Genomic DNA, 9,362 nt, shown 5'->3' on the forward strand with positions numbered 1-9,362 from the left:
CTGGAGAACTGCATAGGCAAAGGAAGGAGAGGGCAGGCAGGGAGAAGAGCCAAGCCAGGAGAAACGCTTTATTCCTTTGCTCCAAAGTGATGGGCTGACATGTGTGAAGCAGCCCTTCCAAGGCTGGCCAGCAGGCCAGCATTAATCAGACTCAGGCAACAGGACCACCAGGTTGTACCAGTGTTAACCGCTGCTGCTGCCTAACTTGATTTTAGCTCTGGATGGCAGCCAGGGACTCCTTAAGGCCAGAGAGGTCCTAAGCAACCCTCGCAAAAAGAAAGCACCCCTGCAGGTTTTTGAAAATAAAACAAAAATGTAAATGAGCTTAAAAGATCAAAGACAGTGGCTACATGTATGTATTATATAAAACAACTGGAATGTTTTCTACACAGCTGTTTTTCCTCCTTGAGAATAATCATAAAGGATTTGAGATGCCTACTTCTGCTTCCAAGCCCTATCAGACACTAAACTATACTGCAAGCACCACTGAACTTGCAGTTCCTGTTCTTAAATGTTTTGAGGCTCTCAGAATTTTAACTACTGAACTCTGAGATACAGATCATAGTAACAGCAGCAGAACAGAACAAAGGGAAGGGAATTGCAACTGAAGCAGAAGCTTAACCCAAAGCAGGGAACTGCATGCTGGTGGTGTCTTTTTATTAAAAGGAAAGGAAAAGCACATTATACAGGATTAAAAGTGTTTCTGCAGGGGGGAAGTGGAGGGGAGGAAGAGAGACAATCTTTAAAAGAAATGACCCAAAGAGAAAAATCTCTAATAATTTATTGACCTTCGGTTTCACATTGTGAAAAAAAAAAGTTTTACAAAACCTTAAGATGTAGTAGCAAACAAAAAAAACCACACAACACATTTTACTTCTTCACTTGTACAGTTTTCTTTTAGTACGTGAACCACATCTTCAATAGCCAGGAAAGGGAACATTATTCTGCTCTAATCACTCTTATTCAGACAGGTGTCAGACCTAGAGAAAAGGGGCTACACAATTATACCAGAAGAGGAAGGCTGTCCTTTGTTGTATGTTTCTACAGCAACCAGCCTGCAAAATAAGAGGAACCTTCTCGTCTCATGCCAAGGTTTTTGTGTGCGCTCCGCTGTGAATTGCTTTTGCTTCCAAGTGTGGCGTGTTTTGCCTGCCTGGAATGGACAAGCAGCTAGCCAGGGTTCCCCCATCAATTCAGAAAGCAGGAGCCCAGCATATTCCCTGCAGGGCCAGAGGCCCACCCTGCCTTCTGCTTCCCTCAGCCTACACACAGCAATTCATCGAGGGCTTGACAGCAGAGCACAGCTCTGGAAACAGCTGCTATGAATTCCCCTTCCTTTCGGAAGTTGGCTGGTGCTGGCAAACAGAACTGAGCTGCAAGCAGAACAGGCAGAGTGCAGCTTCCCCTCTGGGCTGCAAGCAGCTGGATGGAGAAACAGGTCTTGAAGCTACACACCCTCGCTGAGGCTCTCCAGGGACCTGGCTCTTCACTTCCTTGGGCCTCCTGCAGTGGCCAGTGCCTGGCGAGAGCACAGGCCAAGCACAGGAAGTCTGATTTTATGGCTCACTTCGCATCAGGGAGTGATCCGCAAGATGAAAGGCAGCAGCAATTCAATCCTGTTTAAACAGGACAATCTGTGCAAGGAAAGGGTTACAGTTAGGCTGTTTTCCCACTGCTTAAAAGCCGTGTAAGAGAAAAGAACCAATTCTGGGAAGGCTGTGAGTTTAAACACTTAAAAAAATATATTCTTTCAACAGATCAATTTAACCAGAGGAACTATAGCTGTAACTGTTCACATCTAGCTGGGCCTTACCTTGGGAAAAGAATAAAAAAAAAAAGCCATCTCCTTCAATAACTAAGGAGTGTTCTCCCAGCACAACTCCAAACATCCAGTTTCTGAAATGTAAAGGTCTATGTATTCCAAACAGCAGTCAAATGTAAGGCAGCATAGAGAAGTTTTCAGTGATCAGTGTTAATACTTCAGGTGATAAAGTTTTCACAAATACAGCTACACCACTGTCACACAAAGGCAGGCATCACCAATTTGACTATTTCTGTTTTGCATGCAGGCATGCAAACGTTTCACTTACACTGTGGCATACAACAACCACGGTACTGAATGTGCCAGTTCAATTGGGCTCTATAAACACTTAGGAAAAAACACAATACAATACATGCTTTTATAACAGAACCTGGCAAAGAAAGCATCTGTGAAACACAAGCTTCTGAAATCCAGGGGAGCAAGAGTAGCTTCGTATCTCTCTCAAAACAGGACCAACGAAGAAATTTATCTACAAAATTGAAGTTTGGCTTCTCAGGATTGTACCGGACACTTCTGAGCACCCAAATATTTAAAGACATACCTGGCTCTGGAAAAAGAGAGCAGAATTTGAGGACTATTTCTAAGATTAAGAGTTCTAAAATTCATTTTCTATCCTCATGCTGTAACGCTTGGGTCTTTGATACCCCACCACTCAGCTACCCCTCAGGAATCCAGAGGATTAAGACTACCCAGTCAGTGCAAAATTGCTGTTCTGCTTTTTCTCTTTCTTTAAAGACTTCATCACTAACCTATCTCAAGGGTTTTGTTCTCATTCTTGAATCAGCCATACTCTACTCATTCAGGTCAATGTGGCTATATAAGTATAGATAAGTACCCCACCCTTTAACCCAATAAATAAATAAATAACTTTGGACAATGACTTCATCTGGGCTTGGTATCCAGAAGCTATTCCACAGCATTTGCGTTGCAATCAGGAAGCTGCACAAAGAGAGAGCTGTAAGCGAGCTGGGCTGTTTCCAGACTAGACAGTCAAAGGCATGAGCAGCAAATGAAATGTAGCAGGGACACCATCTACAAGACACCCCATATGCAACCCGGGGAGCTGGTGGCCTGAGAATGCGACCTCCATGGCTTCTTCCTTTAGTTCGGGTGTAACTTAAGATCCTGCCTTGTAATCCTTCCATTTCCGACTGGGAAGCCCCCCTCCCACCTCCACCGTTACTCAGTTTTCTTTCTTTGTGCAGCAGAGCAAGTTAGAGATCACAAAATGTGCAAAACATACAACTCACGCAAGCCCTGACCACATGAAGACAACGGCAGGCATTGTTTCAGCATGCAAGCACGGAACAATAAATAACTGTATCTACAACAAGTAACATAACAGGAAGGGGCCAGTCCAAATTACTTATAAATACAGGGGCAAGGGAACAATCGGCATTTGGGGGGCATCAGTTTTGTTCTCCACCGCTGCAAGACACGTCAGACTGTGCAGCTCTGCAAGAAGCCAAGGGGGCATCACAAGGCGGCCCCGAGGGCTGCCACGGGCACTGCCCATGGCCACGCTCACCCCTGGGATGGGGGCTCTGCCCTGGGACGGGGGCTCTGCCCCGGGACCGTCACCTCCTCGTGCAGCGCCCCCCGGCCGGGGCTCCAGAGCTCCACGGAGAGAGGCGCCGACCACGGCCAGTCCCACGCGCCCACGGTGGAGTCCACGAAAACTGAGGGTTGTGCCACACAGCTCACAGAAGCTGAGCTTTTTTCTCCCTTGAAGGACTGATTCATACTGGCATGAATCCATGTTTATCAACACAAGGACCAGATCATAGGTTCGTTCATTCATATTTAAACCGTGTGCTGAAGCAGTGAAGACAGCGTTTTCCTCCCGTTCCTTCATGTAGAGATTAGATAATTTACAAGGTGCGGATGATTTTCTTCAAATGCAACAGACACCCAACGATTTTTCTTCATTAAAACCGTTTCTCCAGATTTGAGGTTCCAATTTTCTTCTCCAAATAATGGAGCAGAACTAAAAGCATGGTGGAGGGAGGGTAAGAAAAAGGAGAAAACAAAAAGAAGCTTTGCTGAGACAGAATTGCATAAGGTTTTTGTTAGATGTCAAAGAAAAGCTACAAATTAGGTTTTGGACACAATCCACTTCACAGGTTTCCCTCCCTTCCACCCACCCCCAGTTTAGTATTCCTGTTTAATAGCCAACTACTGATAAATAACCCAGCCAAGCACATAGTTACCTAGGCTCAGATTCTGCCTTTATTATTCAACTAGCCTTACCCTGCAAGCCATCAAACCAAACCCAGAAAGACTATTTTTTTTTTTTTTGATAAAAAGAAACTAAATTGCATCAACCTAATAGTCTGTCTGAGGGTGTCTATGTTCCTCCCTCCCCCAAAATGCACAAACTTGCAGTATTGTTTAAGTGAAAATAATCTTGTATGAATTTTCTTCCACAAAAGCTCACTTAAACATATAGTGTAGGGAGTTCTTCAATCTATCCTTGGACCAAAGCAAACTGAGGGGCAAGCCCTACACCATTACAAAGCACAGGCGCTCCAGTGAACTCACAGTTCCTTTGTGGGATATACCACCTATCTGCCAAGTTGGGATGGACGTCTAAGAACAAGAGGGATTGCTCACAGGAAACACAGCAGCCTGCGTAACAGCCCCAAGAATCAAGTCTCTGCCATTGTGGGCTTGCACACAGACAAACTTCATTACTCTGAAAAAAGTTTTCTGCACTTAGTGTTGATTAGTCTCTTCTAGACATTCCTGAGGGTACCATGTCATTTTTCCCACTGAAATGTACATATCAACACTGAAGCCAGAACAACGTTTCCTGTCATGGGATGAATTTGAAAAAAAAAAAGTTATAAATAATTCCAAGGAGGAGGGAAAAAAAAAAATTCCCAACCTACTCCAAATCCCCAAGTTTGAGGAAAGGGACAAAACTGACTGAAGTCTTCCTGAAAGCTGTCAGACTGGGGCCACACAGCGCCATGAAAACAGACGGTAATCAGAAGTAATTTCCTTTTTGTCTCTCCCACCCACTGACAGAGCAGCAGGAGTCATGGAAAAAGAAAAAAAAAAACTTTCTGGATGAGCACACAGCACTAGAGAGACTTTAGTTTGTGGTTGTGTTCATCCAGTTATCTAGTGTGTTAGTGAAGCAAAAATAATGGCATTTAACAAGATAGCACAAAACAAAAATTTTTTTTTTTTTTTTGCACCGTTATACTCCGAGGTCTATTTTTCAAAATAAAACAGCGGCTCATATACTGTAAACTTTAGAACAATTAAGTCAGTCTCAGAAGAATAAGTCAATATTTTTCTTGGCACAGTCCCTGAGTCTGAGCATTCAATACTACTGTTCTGATAACACTGAGAACTGCTCAAAGTGAGTAATAATAGAAACTGACTGAGGATTTAAAGATGTCATCCCCAGCTAACGAGGAAGTCATCTCAAAGAAATCAGGGTTTCTATTTGCTCTCTATCAGGGAGCTGTGATTATTCCCTAGCATTCAGGATATGATAAATCTCAAGGGTTGGAGTTTGTATGGAATCTGGAGCCCTGCTTACACAAGGGTAAGCCTGGGGAAAAAAAACAAAAGGAAAGGAAAGGCAGTGAATTCTCGGGTGGTTATCCATGTTGAAGAGAAAGCGAGAGGCACAACACAGCCCACTTCCACACGGGATTTCTACTCTGATCAGTTACCTCGCATGGGCCCAACCTACTACCGCTTAATGAATCTCCTGTTCATCTAGCTAGAAGTCAGATTTCATGATGAATCCTTGGCTTACCATAGAGTAATTTCACAACTACTATTGTACGTCTAGGTCTATATTTACACCTACACTGCTTCAAATACATTTGGGTTTCATACTTTTACTGCAAAGAGCTAGCATGTGTCTCCAGCTGCTAATGATACACAAAAGAAAGTATTTGTCCTCAAAAGAAGAGCCTAGGGAGTCTTCAAACACAAGCTGCTCTCACTTTTTTTTCCAGGGAAGCAACATCAGTCTGAATTTCTAGGCAACTTACATGCAAATGCGGAGCTCATTTAATTACTTCAACTGCATTTGCTTGGCTTGTTCCTGCTAACCTGCCTAGGCTCCTGGTCACAGTGCACACCATTCAAATCCAAAAGGAAATTACCCCTCACAGGGTACAGATTGTTTTGGATTAAGCCTGCCACTACATTTCTTTGACTGGCTTCTTGTAGCTGTGATTCCGCACTGAAGTCTCAACCGAATTGGGGTGGGGGAAGAATACAACACTGGAGGAGGTTTGCCAGATTTTTTGCAGAAGAGCTAGATTAATAGCTCTGGAAAATGTCAATGACTTATTCTAAGTGATGTAATTCTGGAAAAGATGAAAAATTATTAAGAATTAGCAATAGCTAAAAAAAGGGCTAGTAGACTAGCTTCTTCAGTGTGTCTGCATCAACCTTTTCTCCCCCACTCCCAAAATCCAGGGATGCACAACAATGAAACAGGCAAGACCAAATTCAGACTTGCTCGTGAGGAGATACAATGCTGAAGTTGCATCTAGTGAGAGCTTGGCCCATTATGTATAATTAAACTGTGTTGGAACAGCGCGTGCTATGGACTGGGTAATTATGTCAACCAGCAATATTAACTGCATGCCTTCCTGACACTGTATCTGACACCTATGACCATAACTATTTCGCAGTGTGGCAGTGGGCCACATTCAACCCCAGTCGAGGCAGGTGCAGGCCCTGCAGTCCAGATGGAAGGCAAATCAGGCCTGAGATACCTTGACAGCACCAGGTAGGTGGAAGACAGCACCTTTCCCTTAAGGCTGCCTGGAAATCCCAGTGATTTCATTATCAGGCTTCAAGTTGGAAATTACAATGTCATTTTTGGGCACTCATACTGCATATAGAGTGACCTGCCCTGTGTAACATGGAAATTAGCATCTAAAACTTGTTTAAAAAACCTGCAGTATTTAAGTGTGGAACACAATTGAATCTCCTATAGCTTAACTGCATTTCCCCATAGATATAGAGCCTAGGAAAAAGAACATTTTTAACATTTAAATCACAGCAAAGGGGCCCATAATGGGAATCTCATGCAGCAGGCATGGCAAAATAGTTTCGATTTCTGGCTGTGTCACAGATTTGATGTATGACTTGCAAGAGCCTCTGAATACGTGTGCCTTAGTTGTTCCAGCTATAAAACTGGATTGAACATACTCACCCTCTCCAAAAGCAGCTGCTGGAAAGCAAAACTGCATTATTACAGTGGAATTCAAAAGTGCTATTTCTTACCTGATAATTTGTAACTGCAACACACACACAGTTACGAGGGGAGGTGCTTCCACGTGCTAACAAATGCCGTTGGAATTAAAGAATAGGGCACAGTTGTTATGCTGTTCCATACATCTAACGTGGGATCGTAGCAGTCCAACGTTTTGCATCTCTGAATGCCAAAGTAGCCTCCGACAACGTACAACTTGTTTCCAGACGCCACTGCGTGGCAGCTCATGCGCTTGGCTGTCACATCTCCCACCTTAGTCCACTGGTAGGTCTCACTGTTGAACTTGTACGCAGAGCACGCCGAGAACTCGGTGTCTCCACCCATAATAAAGATCTGGTTGCCCAGAACGGCTGCAGCCGTGTAGCGCCAGGGCTGCGGGCACGTGGCAGGCACCGTCCATCTGTTTTCACACTGGTCGTAACACTGAACTTTGGGCAGCTTGTCATGGCTAACACTGGTGCCCCCAAAAGCAAAGAGCTTCAGCTTGGCACTGACCACAGCGGCGTTGCTTACTCCCTCTCGGAGCGGGGCAACCATGGTCCATTTGTTGGTCACGGGGTCGTACTGTTCTACTTGCTTTAAAGATACTGAAGGGGAAGCTGGGAGGCAACCAGTTGCTGCAGTGTGTCCTCCCACTACATACAGACAGTGCTTGAGTTCGGCAGAGCCGTGCCCGAATCTAGCGACCAGCATGGGAGCAGCCTTTGACCACTCCTCGTGCAGAGTGTCATACACCCACACGTCTTTGGAGACGCCGTTTTCGGAGCCCCGTCCGCCCGTGATATACACTTTGCAGCCGATGGCACAGGCACTGAACTCCTTCCGGGGACTTGGGATGTCAGCCTTCGGGATGATCTCCTTTGCCTTTTGGTCCACCAGGTACAGCTTGTCACACATAAAAGTCTGGCCCCCCAGCAGAAAGAGCGAATGGCCAGTTTTACGGGGTCTGGCACACAGACTAGTTACCACTCCATCATTCTGTAAGATTTTTAGCTTGCATCTTATCGACTCTTCTACAATCTCCTTGCTTTTCCTCTGCTTGGTGATAAGTTCTTCCATCGCTACGTTTTCCATAAGGTATATGGCTGGCAAGAGAGCCAGTCTGACTGTCTGCAACAGCTCGGGCAGGTAACAGTGCCGCTTACTCAGGTCATAGTTGACCCAGTTGAGAGCTGACTCATACACCAGCCTTTCATCTTCAGTTTCCAATTCTTCGCTGGAGAGAAGCTGCACTACCATGTCTTTGGGCAGCTGGAGGAAGTCTTCACTCTTACTGATGCTCTGGAAGTTGCTAAGGCACATCCTCCAGGAGAGCTCGTAAAGCTTGGTGCACTGGTGAGCATCCGACAGCAGCAGCATGCCCAGACAGTTGGTGGGATGGAGGTTTTTCTCTAGGAATTCTGCACAAGCATCCCGAATGTCCTGGAACTCTAGCATATCCCCAGCCTCCAGCAGCGACTCCGCATTCTCCTCGTTGATGATAACTCGGGAGGAATACGCATAGTCCAGAAGGAGCTCCAAGACCTCCGGGTGAATGGAATTATGGAAGTTGACCTCACTGTCCTGGCTCTCTTTGAGTCCTCCACTGAACATTGCTTCGAAATAGCGGCTACAAGCAGCGAGCACAGCTCTGTGGCAGGGGAACGACCTGTTCCCGGCATGGAGAAGCACATCTGTGAAGAGCCGCTGCTGCCGCAGGAGGTTCAGGTGAGTAAGGACACTGTCGGCATAGGATGACTTGTGGAATAAATATATGTTGATGGAGCCAGTACTGGCCCTAGATTTGCGATTCTCATGCATGCTGACTGACATTTTCTTCCACACCTATAAACAAAGAAAACGGTTATAAGATGAGACAGTTACACTTTTTTGTTATGAAAAAATAATAATGAATATAGCTATTATACACTGGAACAAGAAGGAAAGAAAAAAAATAAAGCCTTAAGTTAAAGATGAGTGGACAAAGAACTGCATCTACTCTTGGCATGTATTTATTTTTTGGAAGATGACTCTCCTAAGTGACATACTCTAAGTTTGTTGCCCAAGAGCAGGTTTATCTTGGGAAACCTGATCTCCAACTTTCATAATAGTAAGCAAGTAATGTGGAAGGGAAGGGAAGAGAACCAGAAATGATTTTCTCACCCTTCCCCAATCTAGTCCAGCTGATTCATTACATATGTACACATGCATATGCTTGAAACATTCTCCTGTACTGAATCATAGCAGGAAGAGCTACCAGACAGAATACCTAAGGAATGTCAAAAGCTGCATGGAGAACAAAAACCT

At 44.8% G+C, this 9,362-nt stretch overlaps 1 protein-coding gene across 1 annotated transcript; it reads right to left on the minus strand.

The window, feature by feature from the left end:
* Positions 1-1,164: 1,164 nt before the first annotated feature.
* ENC1 (ectodermal-neural cortex 1) lies at positions 1,165-8,900 on the minus strand. Its single transcript, XM_026036361.1, has 2 exons — positions 7,088-8,900; positions 1,165-3,809 (listed from the first exon to the last, which is right to left on the minus strand). The coding sequence occupies exon 1, from the start codon at positions 8,886-8,888 to the stop codon at positions 7,119-7,121; it is 1,770 nt and encodes a 589-aa protein (XP_025892146.1). The 5' UTR covers positions 8,889-8,900; the 3' UTR covers positions 1,165-3,809; positions 7,088-7,118.
* Positions 8,901-9,362: the final 462 nt, after the last annotated feature.

This window comes from Nothoprocta perdicaria, unplaced genomic scaffold, assembly GCF_003342845.1.
Source record: "Nothoprocta perdicaria isolate Ctin4 unplaced genomic scaffold, notPer1 scaffold_1, whole genome shotgun sequence".
NCBI classification, from domain to species: Eukaryota; Metazoa; Chordata; class Aves; order Tinamiformes; family Tinamidae; genus Nothoprocta; species Nothoprocta perdicaria.

What these genes read in the sequence shown, in the direction of transcription:
- ENC1 (XM_026036361.1), bottom strand. Translation starts at nt 8,888, where the DNA reads ATGTCAGTCAGCATGCATGAGAATCGCAAATCTAGGGCCAGTACTGGC.